The sequence below is a fragment of the Perca flavescens genome, chromosome 18 (genome assembly GCF_004354835.1).
Source record: "Perca flavescens isolate YP-PL-M2 chromosome 18, PFLA_1.0, whole genome shotgun sequence".
NCBI classification, from domain to species: Eukaryota; Metazoa; Chordata; class Actinopteri; order Perciformes; family Percidae; genus Perca; species Perca flavescens.
In genome coordinates, this window is record NC_041348.1 from 30,165,133 (window position 1) to 30,184,507 (window position 19,375).

The following is a 19,375-nucleotide window of genomic DNA, read 5'->3' on the forward strand; positions in this document are numbered from 1 at the left end:
AGTGAAAGTCAATGGAGAGAGAAGTCACGAAGTCCTTGGCTGGGTGCAAATCAGGGATGTTGCGCTTCGTGGTCAGTTTGTTAAAAATGAAGTCGTTTGGGCTGGTGTGAATGCTTTTGTGTCGCCGTAGGAGTGCCGTAGGAGCGCCGTAGGAGTGATGGCGTAGCTATGGCGTGGAGTTGACACAGAAGCATAAAACAGCCTTAAGACCGCCTTGTTTTAGTCTTGATTTAAACTCGGGATTAGAATATTTCTGGATTTATCCTTGTCTTGTAGTTGGTCTTTGGTTCCAGCTCTGGCGTCTGCAGTAATGTTCCTGTGTTTAATGTGTCAGTGTGTGAATTTACCCAGAAGCCAAAAATAACCACAAAGTACTAGTTTCCACAGAGCGAACAACAAACTGCCAGCCTGTCAGTGTGACTGCATCCCAAACTACCAGACAACCGAGCCGGCCGGTGTTCAAACGCACTCGGCTGACAGGATGAATCAAACATTTGTTCGTATTGTGGGAACATTTACATGAACTGACGCTCATCACGCTCACACATTCATCGCTCCTTTCGGCTTCAGTGCATCGAAGCAGCTGCAGACTGGAGCGTTGAGTTTGGACAACCTTTCTTCACGCACCGCTGCTCCAGATACACCGACCCACTGTCACCATAAAAGTCCCTTCTACCTAGGGTTGGGTATCGTTTGGTTTTTTTTTGATTCCGGTGCTAAATCGATACTTCTAAAACGGTGCCGGTGCCTAAACGGTGCCTGAATCGGTACTTTTCAATAAAGTTAAAAAAAAAGAAGAAGAAAACAAATAAGTGTAGTAAACAACAGTCAGTGACTTGTTTATTGCTAAGGCCATGGTCAAAATTAAAGATTTAATAATAATGTAATAACTATAACAATAACAATAACTTATTTCACCAGTAAATTGCTGTTGAACCCCAGATGGGAAAAGGGTATTTTACAATTACTGTGAATGCACCACAAGGCTACCTGTTTTAAGTGAATCTGTGTTTAATTCCGACAATGGCAGCTGCAAGTGAACGCACCGTCTGTGTTGTTTAATTCTGACCATATAAACATACTGTATATCTATGAATTGCAACAACGGCAGCTGCTGCGCTGCAGAGCAGACTGTTACATCCCGCTGTTGAAGTCCTCCACAGTGAAATACAGTCACACTTTACACTGTTTAATGTTAGCTGTCAGCATTTTAACCGTGATTAATCCAGCTGCTAGCTAAAGGTAGGCTAACGTTACCTGCTGTCAGGTGTAGTGTAAAGTCGAGCACCGAAATGAGGCACCGAAACTTTCGTTCTTATTCGGTCTCGTTACTACCGTTTACGTCGGCACCGGTTCCCTATTGGCACCGAGTTTCGGTACCCAACCCTACTTCTACCAGACATTTGTATGAGGAATCAGGGAAGAAATCATTTCTAGATCTGGGAAGGAACACTTTGATTTAAGCCTTTTTGTTTTTTGTAGCTGCAGTTCAATTCTAAATTCTATAAGACATTTCTTTTTGCGGTGTGAAGTGACAGAGATAGTTAAGTGCCACAAACCTGCGATGAAAAATGATATAGAAATGGTTAGTCTGCCCTTCATTTATTTAAGTTCCCGGGGGCACTTTACCCAGCATTTCTTTTAGGACGAGGGGAGAAAATGTTTTGTTTGTTTGATAACATTAAACATTAAAATTTTAAAAAAGGCAGGAAGAAAAAAAGAGAGCAATCACACTGAGAAAGAGAGAGAGAGAGACAATGCTGCGGTGCCAAAGACAGGAAATGAGGGAATTAAAAACATTATTTTCTGATTGTTTCACAGTGGTTGATTTTGTGTCTCCTCCCCTCCTGCAGGGAAACTAGTTATTTTACTGAGTAGTATTAATAAATATGCATATCGGTCGGTAATAAGTAGCGAAATTATGTTATAGCGCATAATTACATCCAGCATGTTGTCAGCATGTTTTTTTAGATGGAACGGGTGGCACACCGAACCACAGGCTGCCCGGTAAACGTTGCTCTGAATCATCAGTAGAGAGAATTCCCTAAGTTGAGCTTTATTTTGTCAGTCCAATCATTGCACTTTTTCCCCATGTTAGCAGCCGAGGATAATAAGGTGTATAAAAAAAAGTATTGAGTATTTATCAGAGCCAAGCAAAAATACCAATTATTCTCTGCTTCCAGCTTCGCAGTTGTGAGGATTTGCAGTTTTTTGTCGTCTTATGTGATAATAAATTGATCATTTTGGGGTTTTGACTGTTGATCACACAAAATAGGATATTTGAAGATGTCAATTTATAGGCTTCAGAAAATTGCGCACACAACAAAACCCCTAATCTCTTGATCCATGTGTAATTATAATAATAATGTATGTTATTTAAAGTGAGTGTTAGTAAGGTAAAGGTGTGAGAGGCTGGCCTCCAAGGGCTGATAGAGTACCAATCAATAAGTAGCTCTCTGTTGGAGTGAAAAAGGTTAAATAAAACTCCCTCCTCTTGTTGTTTTAAATGCACTTGCCTGTTTTTATCCAGCCCAATTTATGTGCATTTTCTTCCTCAGATTAACGCAAAAAAACCCACCAATTTAGCACAAATCTTGTGTGTCTACTGGACCGGCAACACTCAGATATTCACTTCTCAGCTCTGTCTGCAGCTTTAATTTCTCACATGACTGAGGATGTTAATGGGAATAATGCTGACAGCTCCAGACATGTTAGCTGTGAAGCAGGGTTTTTAATATTTAGGGCAGTGACTGCATTTGGCAGTTTGCAGATTATCTGTATCTGCATTTTATTGAAGTCATATAATCTTTGAATAATTTCCCAGCTCGCAGAAACGCAGTCGCAGCATCACTCACCCGAATATCATCGACTGGAATAACCCACGTTCATAAACTCTTTGATCCCAAGTTTTTATTGCTGTTGCTGATCCCAGTTTAACAGCTGAGGATTGCATCACTTCCTGTGTGCTGGTAGAAGATGTTGAGTTTGTCAGTAATGGTTTACGTGGGCTGAGCACACAGTGTTTGGTTAGAGGTTGGAGCAGGTTTGGTCTAGTAGTTTTCACTGTAACAACTGAAGTTAGACCTTTTCTCTCATTTCTTTATCGCCATTACAATGAAAAGGCAGAAACCCCCTTACAGGAGGTAGTACGTGTTATGTATTGAATTTTGAGCTCCTATCTTTTGGGATTTTTGGTCATTCTTCCTGGTTTGTCAGTGCAGCTTTCTTCTCAGTGAGGACAGAATTTAACTCCCCGATCAAAGAGTCAATGACTGCAGAGCTGTGGGTCTGATATTTGTCACTGTAACCCGAAATTCACACCAGACGTGACACACAGCAAGTCCTCAAAACCATACCTAAATATAGGTCTAATACAGGTAGGGTTGGGTTAGGGCTGGGCGACATGGAGAAAATTAAATATCACAATATTTTATTTTTTATTATCAAATACCTCGATATTGTAATGATATTGTAGTGTTAACTATTGGTGCTTTCACAAAATATTTACACAATGAGATTTTTGATAAATAAGTATCAGTAAGGTGCATATAATGACTAAGTGGGCAAAATAATAATAAAGGCAAATAATAGAACAGTTACAACAGTCTGGTAAGTTCAGAAAAGGACATCACATTACTGTAATGCAGCCTTTAAAACCAGGAAAAGACAACACTTATACCATATTACGATATTACGATACCCAAAAACTAAGACGAAATCTAGTCTCATATAATATCGATATATTGCCCAGCTCTAGGTTGGGTATCGTTTAGATTTTTACGATTCCGATGCCGAACCGGTACATTTAAAACAATTCTGATTCCTAAAGCGATTCTTGAAAAACTGACATCAAAGAAAGGCTCTTTTATAGCGTGTCGCCGCATGTTTCTATAAATTCGACGTTCTTCCCCCCTTTGCACAAAATCGTTTTTAAACATTTGTTGCATTTTGCGATATCCTTGGCTGTGAAATACAGCCACACTTTGGACCGCTTCACTTTAGGCATTTTAAATGCACTAAAAGCTAGTTAGCTAACGGTAGACAAGTAGAGCAAGTGTAATCTGTTTACTAGCGATCACGTGCAGTTAATGGTTAATATGCTTTTACGTCTGTTTTGGTGAGCCCAGAGGGGAAAATATGGCATTTTAATAGTGGCCTACATTCACGGTAGCTAGATAACGGTAGACTACAGAGAAAGGCGTACTTTTGGAGGACTGCAGGGGGTACGTAAGTTTTTGTCGCTGTTTTTGAAGTTTGTCACTTTTTTAGTTCTTGTTGCTTTTTGTCACTATTTTCGACCTGTTCTTGCCTTCCTTCCTGTCTTTTCCTTTTTTTCTCCAAGTTTGTTAAAGTTTTTGTCGCTTATTTCCAAAAACAATGCCGCCTTTTTCAAGGTTTTTGTCACTTTTTTCGATAGTTCTTCCTCCTCCTGTCGCTTTTTACAAAGTTTTTGTCGCTGTTTTCCAAGGTTTTGTTACTATTAAGGACCTATTCTTACCTTACTGCGTTCTTTCTACCGACCTTTTCCAAGTTTTTACGTTTTTTTTCTTAAAGTATTTTTTAGAGATGGCCTGATACCATTTTTTGCTTCCCGATACCGATTCTGATACCTAAACTTGCGTATCGGCCGATACCGAGTACCGATCTGATACCACTGTGTCATAGGCCTATATTTTATTATGTTTTAACAATTGTATACTACTATCCCTGTATGGATGTGATATGATTTCTATCTTTCTTTGTTGAATGCCCCAGAACTTTCTTTTATTCTCCAGTTTGACAGTCAGTTATAACGGAAAAAGAACATAACTAAACTACTTTAACATAGATTTTCTTTAGGGCTTTATTACGTGGTATCGGATCGATGCATAAACTCCAGAACCCGATACCGATACCAGCGTTTTAGGTGGTATCGGAGCCGATACCGGAACATCTCTAGTATCTTTGTTGCCTTTTTTCATCAACATTTAAATGTTTTTCAGTGACATGGCTGCTGTTTGGTAAATCTATCGCTGGTAAGGGAGTACTTGGCTTAAAAACACAATTCAAATGGGGTACGTTATTAAAAAAAGTTTGAGAACCACTGCACTAGAGGCTGCAGCCACCATGAACATAAATATACATTAGGTTGTAACTGCTGCTTGAACAAAGATGTCCAGGAGCGTTTTTTTTTTTTTTTTTTTTTTTTTCGGGGGTGTCTCGTGACACATCAGCGTCCATTTGTGTAAGTCGGACCTCCATAATGTCCTGTCAGCAGCACTGAGAACACACAAACTGTAATGTTGTAATCAGTCTTGACTTTGTTCTGTACCCAGAGCAGTTTGTGTTGCAGGGGAAGCAGTGTTCTCCTTAAGTGGCCTCTTTTTACATCACAAAGTGAAACGCAGTCTGGTGCTTTGTTCGCTGGGGAAATGTCACAGCCCTGACAATGAGTTACCAGCAACCTTTGATCCACATTCAGTCGTCCTTACCTTCAGGCCTCAGATGTCCTGATTCAGGCTGAAGCTGCACACTGTTCCCTGTTCAGGGTTTATTTAAACCAAAACCTTAAATATAACAAAAATTGGCATGTGTGGATGTTGAAGAAATTAATAATTAGAATTACGGCTGCAACTAACGATTATTTTAATAATCAATTAATCTGTTGATTATTTTTTCGATTAATCGATGAATCGGATACAAAAAAAGCATTAATTTACATCAACTCAATACATACATACTTGTTGTTTTAGTTAATAGTTGTGTAAAGGTAAGTAACCCAAATAGCAGATACAGACAAGACACACAGACAGACAGACAGACACACACACACTTATTCATTAAATTATTACCATCATTGTAGTAAGTGCAAGTTAAGTTCGTTTATACACCACACACTAATGTATTTGTCAACAATAACTGATATGGGACAAAGCACATAATATATACATGACAACAGATTGAAAAATTAATGGGCCAAAAAAGGCGAGTGAATAAAAACTATACCACCCCTGCTTTATTACTGTTATTACCGAGCTAACGCTAGCTTGTCATGCTAGTCAGCTGGATAACGAGTAAACAGCAGCACCAGAAGAGCTACTGGAGGGGATGCGTTCCTCCCTTCAGACCGGAACAGAAGTAGGATAGTGTAGTGACTTTACCCTGCTGTTGAACTCCCTTCCTCCTCATCAAGGACTCCAACAGGTTTACGTTTTAGGTGCTGACTCATCACCGTGGTGCGCCCGTGCCATGCCGTGTTGCTTTTGCTTATCTTGCAATTAACACGTTTTTGATTTTAGGTTGAAATGCTCCCACACCTTGGATGACTTGGGTCGTACTGATTTCTCTGCCTCCGCCGAGTGTTTCAGAACATCGTTACGGGTCTCTCCGGTCTCTCTCCGTATTTCCTCTGCTCTTTTTTCTTTTCTTTAGCTCCGCACTGCTTCACTCCGCACTGCTCCACTCGGCGCTCAACTCAATTTTTTTTTATCTCCGCGACTAGGTTGCCTAATAGTTGCGCGACACAACGAATCGATAATTAAATTTGTTGCCAACTTTTTTAGTAATCGAATTTTATCGATTTTATCGATTCGTTGTTGCAGCCCTAATTAGAATGTTTAAAGAGTTCCTTTATGCATGTTATGTGGGAATGTCCAGGGGTATCTGGTTTGTGGAGGGAGGTGATCGGTACTATTGCCGATTCAACAGGGGCTAAGTTTCCAATGCATCCTGTTGTGCATCTGTTAAACGATGATTCCTGTCTTGGTCTTCCAGAGATAACTTGTAAATTTTGGCTAGCAGGTTTAACAGCAGCTAAGAATATAGTAGTTCAGCGTTGGAAATCTCATGATATCTCTAGGGTTCACTGTCTTCAGTTGTTTTTGGATATTCCTTACCTAGAATTGTCGTCAGCAAGAATAAATGATGCTCAGCCGCATACAATTTTAATATGGGAGAAGTTGATATCTTATTTGAAAGATCTATTGTTGAGATAGGAATGCTTTGTCTGTGTATGTATTAACAACCTGGTGGAGGGGAGGGGGTTTGATATTGAAATGTGTTAGAAATTTGGGATGTATGAATGTACTTTCTGTTATGTCAATAAAAAAATAATAACAAAAAAAAGAATTCTTAAAGAGTTGTAATTGAATGTAATAAAGTGTTTTGCAGAATCAACCACAATGTTAAAGGTGGTCTAAGCGATGTTGGGTGATGTCACTTGTTGTTGACGTTCAAAGTTTGGTCAAACAAAACGGAGGCTAAGTCGCCCCTCCCTCCTCCTTATCCAGTCCCGTCCCCCACCCTTCCGCACACTAACCCCCCAACACCCCTCCCACTAATCCTTCTTGTCGGTTATTGGCTGGAAGACTGTTTATGTTTGGTGGTGCAGGTTGGCCAGTTAGGTTTTTGTTGCCGTTTGTGGATCCTGGGCTGTCTACAGAGACAGATATCCGTTGGTTTGGGCTTCCTTTGTGTTGGCGTTCTAACCTCCGGTGGATCTGTGAGGACTATGGTTAACTGCTCCTCAGATCTCTGCAGGGTAAATCCAGACAGCTAGCTAGACTATCTGTCCAATCTGAGTTTTCTGTTGCACGACTAAAACTACTTTTGAACGTACACATGTTCCACCAAAACAAGTTCCTTCCTGAGACTATTTTGCAGCGGCACCGCAGCTTTTCTCTGGTGCTAAGCACCGCCCAAGACAACTGTGATTGGTTTAAAGAAATGCCAATAAACCAGAGCATGTTTTCCTCCAATCACGGAATACTGTGTGGACTAGCCAGACCCTCCCCCAGCGCGCTTTGGAGGAAGGTCTGGCAATGCAAGACTAGGTTCAGGCACCCAAACTACATTTGTAAAGGATGGGGCTGAATCAGACGTTACTTTTCTTTAGGTTACGCAACATAACGCTGAACGCGACGTAGCTAAGGTTGGGATGAGATTACGCCGCCTCACAGTCTCGCGTCTAGCTCTGGCCAGTGTACACGGGGACGCTGGAGTTGTGTATTCAAAAGATTTCACTCTGGAACCCGGTTTCAAAAGTTTTCGCTTGCAGCCTGAATGGCCAGAACGTAAAAATACTTTTGCGTATTATGTTAAAAACGGCAGACTGATCTCACGAAGCGGCGTATGTATGACACGCCAATTCGTATGCCATTATTGGCGTGTTATCAAGACGCATACTGGTTTTTTAGCGTGTTTATCAACGCCGTTTGGCCTCCATTGACTTACATTAGCTTGTGATTGCGTGTGAAGTCACGCCGTAGCGAGTAGTATGAGAGATTGGTCGGGGTGGAGTCTGGGATTTTCACCCAGGAGAGTGGGGATCGCGTCCTGCGTGTGACTTTGTGTTTCCTTTCCACGTTAGTTGTTTTCCTAAACCCAACCCCGTTCATTTCCTAAACCAGGGCTCCAGACTGCTACCAAATGGTCACATTTTGCGACCAAAATTTGAGAGTGTGCGACTGAATTTTACATCCAGTCGCACATGTGCGACCAGTAAATTTGCCGCCTTTTTTTACACGTTAAACGTTGAAATTTGGTACCTGAGAGCGCGTAAGCGCAAGCTTATCTGTCCTCTCTGACAATTGACAGAGAGCGGAGCTCTGACACACACACACACACGCACACACGCAGAGCTGCAGACGACGCAAACTACGTCACCTCTGCAGTTTTGTTGAAGTCACAGTGAGTCACGGAAATGCCGATAAAGTGGTTTCAAGTGTGGTTACAGTTTTTAAAAACTTCACGCAGACAGCGTTTGATATTAATGACGAGCCGAAAGCGGTCGCGGTGCTGTTGACGTTACACTTCCTGTGAGATGAGCAGCAGGCACAACAGTGGTTTCTATGCCCTGGTGACTGTCTGACAGGCTGAGGTTGTAAGGCAAGGCAACTTTATTTGTACAGCACCTTTCAGCAACAAGGCAATTCAAAGTGCTTTACATGAAACATTAAAGAGAAATTAAAAACGGTCACGATGAAAATAAAACCGGCTAAAAAATAATATACAAATACAATAATAAACAACATATATATATATATATATATTTTTTTTTTTTTTTTACTGTCATGACAGCAATGGGGCTGTCAGTTTATCTTATATGTTGCATCTTCAAAAGTGACCCTGAATATGAAACAGCACATTGTAATTTCTGCATCTATTATCAAAGTATTTAGTAGTAATACAGTTTGAAATTAGTAGAAATGTGGATATTTGGTTAGCACGTTGATTTACAGTGTGTGCCCCTAAATTTTCTTGTGCCCCTAAAATTTTCAGTTGGGGGCCACTGTGCTCCTAGTGAAAAAAGCTAGTTTGGAGCCCTGTAAACCCAATCCCGTTCTTCATTTCCTAAACCCAACCCCGTTCATTTCCTAAACCCAACCCCGTTCTTCATTTCCTAAACCCAACCCCGTTCTTCATTTCCTAAACCCAACCCCATTCTTCATTTCCTAAACCCAACCCCGTTCTTCATTTCCTAAACCCAACCCGTTCACATTTCCTAAACCCAACCCCGTTCTTCATTTCCTAAACCCAACCCCGTTCTTCATTTCCTAAACCCAACCCCATTCTTCATTTCCTAAACCCAACCCCGTTCTTCATTTCCTAAACCCAACCCCGTTCACATTTCCTAAACCCAACCCCGTTCTTCATTTCCTAAACCCAACCCCGTTCTTCATTTCCTAAACCCAACCCCATTCTTCATTTCCTAAACCCAACCCCGTTCTTCATTTCCTAAACCCAACCCCGTTCTTCATTTCCTAAACCCAACCCCGTTCTTCATTTCCTAAACCCAACCCCGTTCTTCATTTCCTAAACCCAACCCCGTTCTTCATTTCCTAAACCCAACCCTGTTCTTCATTTCCTAAACCCAACCCTGTTCTTCATTTCCCAAACCCAACCCTGTTCTTCATTTCCTAAACCCAACCCTGTTCTTCGTTTCCTAAACCGCGTGTGATGTTCCTAAACCCAACCATAGCCTTGCGATAACACGCCATGCTTTAGAAAGTGCCATGTGGCTTGTATGTTAATGCTGCAATGTTGCAGACTGCTGTCCGCTGTATAGAGTATTTAGACATACACGTGGATAGCGTCCAGATAACACGCCACTTGACTTAAGTAAAGTGCCGTGTATGTTTACGCGAAGTCATGATGTCATGTTGAAAAAGGAGAGAGTGAAGAACTCCTGAAGGAAACCTGTTATCCTTCAGTTACAGGACTCCTCCGGCTGCACTAATACACGCGACGGTTCTAGTTTAACATCCCCAACTGAGCCTCTCAGTGTGGCGCTTAAGTGAGGGGTAAATCATTTTAGGTTCCCATAGAAAACTCTGTGTTGTTAATAAGTTTGCAGTTTGGCAGCAAGCCCACCATACAGAGAGAGTCCTGAATAGAAACCGTTCGGCACAACTTGGCTGTGTCTCACATCTTTAATGACCTCGGCTCATTCGCAAGCGAGATGATAAATCTCGAGGGGTTTATCCTAAAAACAAATTAAAATATTCATATGAGCAGCGTCAGGATGCTCCCAGCTGGCATTCAACTTGTTTCTTTGGCTTTAGATTGATGCTTAAAGCTCTCTCTTAACCACAGATCACCGATACTTTAGACACCGTACAATGTAACGCTGTTAAAGGCACTGAATGTGTGTGTCTCCTGGGATTGACAATCATTATATGAGGACTCTGAATCATCCGGCGCGCTAACTTCCCCTTACAGTTCATCCTGAACAAAGGACGAACTCTGAGCTGTGTGCATGTACACACACTGGTTTCAGTCCGGGGGGGGGGGGTTGGTGGCCCGTTTTTCCAGTTTTCTCACACACAACAAATGAAAGGAAATCATTCTTTTATTGAACAAATTGAACATTGAATTGAATATAAAAAGGCACCATGAAAAAATTTGAGTGCATTTTTCAGATATTTTCTTTCAACTAACACAAAAAATCTGAGTGTCTTTCCCCATGTGTTTATCGCTGCAGTTGATATCGCGATGATGATAAAAAAAAAAACACATTGTGAAGTCCTGCTTTTATGTGCTCTTCTTTATGTAGTGCTTAAAATCAGCAATTACTAACAATTCTTTCCATTATTGATTAACCCTAATGCTTTGTATGGTTAGCCAATAAATCATTACAGGGGGAGTGTGCCTATGGGAACATAGGGCTGTGGGAACATAGGGCTGTGGGAACATAGGGCTGTGGGAACATAGGGCTATGGGACCATTGGGCTGTGGGAACATAGGGCTGTGGGACCATAGGGCTGTGGGACCATAGGGCTGTGGGACCATAGGGCTGTGGGACCATTGGGCTGTGGGAACATAGGGCTGTGGGACCATTGGGCTGTGGGAACATAGGGCTGTGGGACCATAGGGCTGTGGGACCATTGGGCTGTGGGACCATTGGGACCATAGGGTGGGACCATTGGGCTGTGGGACCATTGGGCTGTGGGACCATAGGGCTGTGGGACCATTGGGCTGTGGGACCATTGGGCTGTGGGAACATAGGGCTATGGGACCATTGGGCTGTGGGAACATAAGGCTGTGGGACCATTGGGCTGTGGGAACATAGGGCTAACCCCATTACAGGAACATGTTCCATCACGTTACATTACGGGAAATAATTTCCCAGAGCTCAAGGTGACGCATTGCTGGTTAAATTATTATTCATTTTTTTGTCAATTTGGAAATTGATTAATCGACTTGTAAAGTTTGCAGCCACTTACTTTAAAACTTGTGTTTCCAAGTCCAACAGAAATACGTTAGTTACATTGGTTCATCTTCCTGCTGCTTTCCCACAACTTAATTAATTGAATTGACAGTTTTCCTCTTGAGTTCATGTGAGAACAACAGTGCTGGGGTTCGTGACCTGAACTGTTTCACATCAACTTGCGCTGCGAGCATCAGAGGTAGTCCCCGGGGGAAAGGGCTGCCACAGTAACCCGATCAGCTGCTGGTTTGACTCAATAACACTGTAATTGGTTCGTTGGCCGCCACAAAGCCCCAGACAGCTCAAACAGTACAGTGTGTGTGTGTGTGTGTGTGTGTGTGTGTGTGTGTGTGTGTGTGTGTGTGTGTGTGTGTGTGTGTGTGTGTGTGTGTGTGTGTGTGTGTGTGTGTGTGTGTGTGTGTGTGTGTGTGTGTGTGTGTGTGTGTGTGAGAGAGTCGATGCAGTTTGTGTTCAGTCCACAGTTTAACGACCGCTCCTGTTTTGTGATTTTCCAATAATTCATCTGCGAACTGAGGCGACCACATACAGTAACAAACTGCTGCTGCAGCTGTTACACACGTAGGCAAGTTTAACCAACATTAAAGCAGCTTTAGGTGGCCGGGTTAGCTCAGTTGGTAGAGCAGGCGCACATATATAGAGGATTATTCCTCGACGCAGAAGGTCCAGGGTTCGAGTCCGATCTGGGACTATTTCCTGCATGCCTTCCCCCCTCTCTCTCCTCTTTAATAAGGTGTCAGCATAAGTGAATACACCCATGCTAAAGTTGACTAAAAAGAGGAATAAATAAAGTGTGGGATCTGGGTGGTCCGGGTGTCCTCCCCCAGGATTATTTTGAGCATCAAAGACTTTATTTAATATATAATGTTAGTAGACAGAAATGCTTCTTTCCTTCGTCGGTAATCAGCTTCATCTATTTTGTGTTTTGTGAGAGGACTCGTGTTCTTAATGCTGTAAAATACAACAACCATCTGACCTTTTTAATGTCGAATAAAGAAACATTGTAGGTTACAGGCCGGAGAAAGAACACGTCTGACTGTTGTGTGTGCGTGTCATGTTTTCCAGAGTGCTCAGAGCGGTGCGATGGAGGACGGGAAGCCGGTGTGGGCGCCCCACCCAGCGGACGGGTTCCAGCTGGGAACCATAGTGGACATTGGATCCGACAGCCTCACCATCGAACCTCTCAAACAGAAGGGAAAGGTGAGCCGGCTCCGCACCGACAGAAACAACAGCTGGTCCCATTACACACATTTTTTATTTTTTTACTTTTTACAAATACAGTACAGGCCAAAAGTTTGGACACACCTTCTCATTCAATGTGTTTCCTTTTTATTTTCATGACTATTTACATTGTAGATTCTCACTGAAAGCATCAAAACTATGAATGAACACATATGGAATTATGTACTTAACAAAAAAGTGTGAAATAACTGAAAACATGTCTTATATTTCTTCAAAGTAGCCACCCTTTGTTTTTTATTAATAAGTGAATAAATTCCACTAATTAACCCTGACAAGGCACACCTGTGAAGGTAAAACCATTTCAGGTGACTACCTCATGAAGCTCATTGAGAGAACACCAAGGGTTTGCAGAGTTATCAAAAAAAGCAAAGGGTGGCTACTTTGAAGAATCTAAAATATAAGACATGTTTTCAGTTATTTCACACTTTTTTGTTAAGTACATAATTCCATATGTGTTCATTCATAGTTTTGATGCCTTCAGTGAGAATCTACAATGTAAATAGTCATGAAAATAAAGAAACACATTGAATGAGAAGGTGTGTCCAAACTTTTGGCCTGTACTGTATGTTTGGGCCTTTTTAACAAACATTTCTGTCACAATTTTGTCTGACGGTTTGGTACGCTGGCATTACAATGCCCATGAGTAAGAGTGTCACGGTTCCTATCCTTTTAAATCCAGAATTGACCGCAGTGAGCAGGGTTTGGTGGTGGTGGTGATGGCGCAGTGGATTTGACACATGCCTTTGGTATGGGAGATCCAGGTTCAATTCCCACTGCGATGCATCAACCAATGTGATCAAGACACTTAACCCCTAGCTGCTCTCTGACATCTAGTATATATAGCAATTGTGAGTCGCTTTGGATAAAAGCATCAGCTAAATCACATGTAATTGTTTGTCCTGAATCAGAATGGGCCTTTTGGAGGGGGGGGGGAGGGAAAATATTCAAGACAGAAAGCATGATCGGTGTTCGTACAGTAAATTTGACAATTTGCTAAACCAAATGCTTATTATGCTTGAGTAAATCCCCGGGAGAGTCCGGTCAGTGTTTCCTTCAGGACTTTTTTCAGCAGTGGGGGCGGGTCTGTTCGAACAACAACCACCCCGGCTTTATAACATCAACCCATTAAGCTGCGTAACAGCGTTACGTTAAGTTAGCTTACATTAGCTGAGTCTGTTGGCTTTCCGACTCACTTTACAATCAAATGTGCAGGTGCAAGGACGGCTGTCAACCAAATGACATTGCATTTAAAACCTGTTTGAAAATCAGCGCCTGTTTGAAAACCCTCAATTTGGACGATTCCCTGAGAATTTTCTCGAAGGCTCACAATCCGTTCAGTTTCACCCTTGAAAACTCTGAGAAACTCAAACTGTTGTTGCAAATATCCCCTTCTGGCAGCCAGTTGCATTGTGGGTAATGTAGGTATCAGGTTTTGACATTGAAGAAGTACGTGTTGGGTTAACAAAAGACGATATCTCTTGATTCTGCTGCTTTGATTTAGATGCTGTGTTGATGCTAAATCATTGGAGTACTCTTTGGTGGAAATCTAAACCTACTCATCATGCAAGGGTTTAGAGCTGGGCGATTTGTTTCCATAAAAAAAATAAAAAACTCGATTTACGATTTGATTCGATTTTCCCCCACTTCCATTTAAAACAAAATAACTGCGAACTGTAAATATATTTTAAAAATATATATTTATTGTATTTAATTAAAGCGCATCAACATGAAGAAAATTGCAAAGGCAAACCCTTTCTCTGAGTGAAAAGTCACTGTGCAGTGTGCAACAAAGATTGTTAAACATCCAAATTATTTATACTGTATTTGGATTAAAAAAAAATCTAAAAAATTGATTTTTTTGAAAATATGAATCGATTTGACCTACCAACTTGATTTTTAAATCAAATAGATTTTTTTCCCAGCCCTACAAGGGTTTCAGAAGTGCGGCCAATGGAAAAGTCTGATCCTTCCTGGATCTTTCAGAGCATTTTAGTTTCCTGAATGCCTCTCCGGCCGCGTGTTAATGATTAAACGTGTCACTTCATGTCACATGGAAGAGGCAATAAAGCATGGTGCACTCAGTGATTCTCCTCCGGGCCCCACAGGTGTACTGGGCTCCAGCGCAGAAGGAATCCACGGATCATCTGAAGTCAAGTGGCTCTTCTCACAAGACAAACAGGCTTTACTTGATCTCTCCCTGTCCGCCCTTAATTCACTTTTCGGCCGGATCAGGTGCCATATCGCCCTCCAGCAAAGCTTTTAATGTCACTTACAGAGCCCGTCGCCGTGGTAACCCATAAAGATTGGTGTCCGTCTCGGTAATCTTTTTCCCACAAGGGAAGAGAGTGCTTTGAAAGAGGCTTCTCGCTAATTCTGTGTGCTGTCAGCCCGTAAAACACGAGATGGTCAGCGCTTAATGGGAGCGTGGATCTCAGGGTCGACTCTGTGTGTGTGTCTTTGTGTGTGTGTGTGTGTGTGTGTGTGTGTGTGTGTTTGTGTGTGTGTGTCTGTGCGTCTTTGTGTGTGTGTGTGTGTGTGTGTGTGTGGATCTGTGTGTCTTTTGTGTGTGTGTGTGTGTGTGTGTGTGTGTGTGTCTGTGTGTCTTTGTGTCTGTGTGTGTGTATTTGAGTCTTTGTATGTGTGTGTGTGTATCTGTGTGTCTGTGTCTTTGTGTGTGTGTGTGTGTGTCTGTGTGTGTCTTTGTCTGTGTATGTGTATCTGAGTCTTTGTGTGTGTGTGCATGTATGTGTGTCTGTGTGTGTGTATCTGAGTTTTTGTGTGTGTGTCTGTGTGTATCTGTGTGTGTCTGTGTGTATCTGAGTCTTTGTGTGTGGGCATGTGTGTGTGGGTGTGTCTGTGTGTGTGTATCTGAGTCTGTGTGTATCTGTGTGTCTTTGTGTGTGTGTGTGTGTGTGTGTGTGTATGTGTGTATCTGAGTCTTTGTGTGTGTGTATCTGTGTGTCTGTGTCTGTGTGTGTGTGTGTGTCTGTGTGTGTGTGTGTGTGTGTGTGTGTGGTGTCCATCATTTGTGGACCATTTCAAGTTAAACATGTTTTTCCTCTTTTGTTGGTAAAACTCGTAAGACACTCCCATCGCCGCGCAAAGCTGCATCGCTTGACCTGGTCTGAATGAGCCCTAACCCCGAAACTACTCTGTCTCCCCACTCCGTCTTCGTACCTTTTTGAGAACGGCGAGGCGGAGTAACAGCGACAGTCAACAGGCTGGGTGAAACGGGGTCATCCTCTGGAGCCGTAGAAGGTCTCTGTGATCACTCAGGAGCTCGTTCTTTCAGCTTTGATTCCGTTAAATAGATTTTATGCTGCTTCGAAGCCCCCAAAAAGGAAGTTAATAACTACTAATTGACCCTCACACACACATAAAAATGAAATGTTCATGTTGCTGTAGGAGCCTTAAACCTTTGACTTAAACTTTGGTTTATTTGGCCTTCTCTCCAGTCGCCATCCTTACGTTGTTGCGGCAGCGCTGACATTCCTGTCTCTGGAGTTTAAATTCAAGCCGCTACTCGTAGATTTTCATACCTTAAGATGTGATGTTGCGCGCAGATAAAACATGATTGCTGGAACATTTGCCCTGAGTTGTGACCCTAACTTCATCTGTCTTTAACCTGAAAGAAATTTCTAGTTTAAGTGCAGTACAAAGCCTGTGTTACAGGCTTTCTTTTTGTTCCCACTTCCACTTCCCACCTCAGATCTCTGTCCCCTGTATTTTCACACCGAACACTATTTGCTTTGGGACCACGGACACTTGCTCTCCTCAGATCTGTGGCGAGTTTGTGTGTCCGAGAGTTTCCGGGCTGCAGCCGACTCCGAGTCCTGTAACCGAGCCGGGAACAATGTCCGGTCTGTCCCGCCGCAGCCAGTTTGTGCTAGTGTCTGACGATGCGTTCACTTGCTGGCAGACCTCCTGTGGTGCACGTCAGGAGGAGGGCAGAGAGCATGATACGCTGTCATACCATCGGTCACAATGGATGACTCTTTGTCCTGTGGAGTGTGTGTTTGATCTGCTCAGTGTTGGTGAGAAGAGGAGCCTCAGTTATTATTACTGTACACTGTGTATGCTAAGGAGTTTAGAGACTCGTAGGAGGAATTGTATTACAGGCATTTAAGGAAAGTTTTTATGACTGATAAAGCTCGACTTTGTAACCCCAGGGATTGCTGCTAAATTAAAGAAGCTTTTTGTAATTTGTATAAAGGAGACAGATGTTTTTTGCTACCTGGTTAGGTGGCAGATTGCAGTAATAATAATAATGCTGTTAGCATGTTCTTCTCATAGCGTTGTATTCGTTGCATGGTGCAATTTGTGAAGAAGATGATGCACACAAAACATGCAAGAATTAAATCCCCTTTCCAATATTTTTGCCACTTGGCCAGGCATGCCAAAACACTATTAAAGAACTTCAATATTAAATGGAAAATAATCTCAAAACGCAATAGCACAACGCACTGTCAACATAAGACACAGCGCTTTCAAGCCCTCGAGCGGAGTTCACTTCCTGAAGAAAACAAAATGCTTTCACACAGGTAAACGTTTTGGTGCCTAAACTTAACTCTTGTCTTTTTCTGGCTTAACTCCACTACTATATATATATATATATATATATATATATATATATATATAAATGTGTATATATATATATATATATATATATATATATATATATATATATATATATATATATATTTCTCAATCAGGGACCTGAGCCTGGATCACAAAAGTTGACCCCAAAGCAGCAAGGACAAAATAAAAAAATTAAAATCTTAAATGTGTGGTGAAGGGAGGATACTGGCGTTGGTGTAGGTGGGGCATTTGGGCCCGGAAGCTACGCACACACTACGCACACACTACACACACACTACGCACGCACTGCACTCAGCGTGTCGATGACAGGTGTTAGTTTAGTTTTCTGTCCCATTACTCAACTCTGTATTTGTGAATACAAATATCTGAAGTGAAAGTTCTGTCCAAAAACTATGTTGTAGCATAGCATTGCACATTTTGAAGTGGGTATATGGAAATCCTGGAGATGTCCTAGTGGGTATGCTGCGTATATCATGTAGACTACACCACTGGAGATGGGGGGTCAAACGTGAGACAATCAGCACCCAGTGTCAGTTTCTCTCCTTAGAGATGAAAGAGTGAATGTGAGCTTCTTTTATCCGCCTTGTGTTCCCTCCACCTCCTTCCCTTTTTTTCTCCTCTGCGTTCTCCGTCCAGTCTGGGCTGAGAATGTGGAACATGCCACCACTGGAAAGAATGAATCGACTGTACGTCACCATTACCCGTGCCCGAAGCGCCTCTTTAGCAGGACGGATTAAACTGCTCAGCCCCGCAGAGGAGAGCCTGAACATCACAGAACTCCAACACCCAACAGCCCTTTCTCCCAAAACACTGAGGCCACATGCTTCAACGTGCTCGTTTTACGCCGCAAGACTGTGACGTGTGTCGACCAGAGATGGACCGATACTGTTTTTTTCAAGGCGGATACCGATTATTAGTAGTAGGTGAAACTGATAACCGATATTTGGAACCGATATGCATTTAGAGTTAAAATGAAAATCTTAAGTCAGACTCAGTGGTGAGTAAAACCGAAGCAGAGGGACAGACAGAGCTGTAGCCGAGCAAAAGTAGAACACTTTTTAATCCATTAACTTTATCGGTTATCAGGTAAATTAAGCACCGATACAAATCATCTGCGAACTGCCAAAAAAACGCCCAGATAATCGGTCTGTCACTAATAAAGTGATGTCATTTTCTGAACATACCAGACTGTTCTACGGTTTTATTATTTGCCTTAAACCCCTTAGTCATTATATCCACATTATTGGTGATTATTGATCAAAACTCTCCTTGTGTTAATATTTAGTGAAAGCACCTTTGATACCTTATGAGGGTCAACTGTCTCCTGTTACAGTACCTCCTGCCTCCGAATTATTCATCAAGCCTTCAGCTGCTTTATGTATCCCTCTGGATGAATATATTAACCCTTGTGTTGTCTTCCCATCGACCATGCAACTTTTCTTTTTTTCCTCGGTCCAAATTTAAAATCAAAACTTTTTTTTAGTGACGTTTTTGTCACTTTTTTCAAAACATTTCATCACTTTTTCCGATGTTTTTCTCAATGTTTTTGTCACTTTTTGTCAACTTTTTGGTCGCTCTTTTTCTGTCACAAATTTCCGATGTTATTGTCAATGGTTTTGTAGATTTTTCTGCACTTTTTTAACATTTTTGTTGTTTTTTTCATAATTTTTTTTTTCAAATGCTATAAAATTGAATAACCAAATTCAATGAAAGTAGTGAACTGATCATTTATTTTACTTGTAAAGATTAATGGTTGTAGGGAACTTACTTATGTTTTTGGACAATGTGGTTGAAAGAAACCCACATTTCTGATATAGAAACTTTTTGAAA

At 41.8% G+C, this 19,375-nt stretch overlaps 1 protein-coding gene across 1 annotated transcript in view; it reads left to right on the forward strand.

The window, feature by feature from the left end:
* Window positions 1-19,375, forward strand: part of myo6a (myosin VIa) — a 164,644-nt gene that overhangs the window by 15,244 nt on the left and 130,025 nt on the right. The window contains exon 2 of the mRNA XM_028605164.1: window positions 12,770-12,904. Coding sequence (XP_028460965.1) covers window positions 12,788-12,904 — 117 coding nt within the window. The 5' untranslated portion in view covers window positions 12,770-12,787. The remainder of the gene's footprint in view (window positions 1-12,769; window positions 12,905-19,375) is intronic.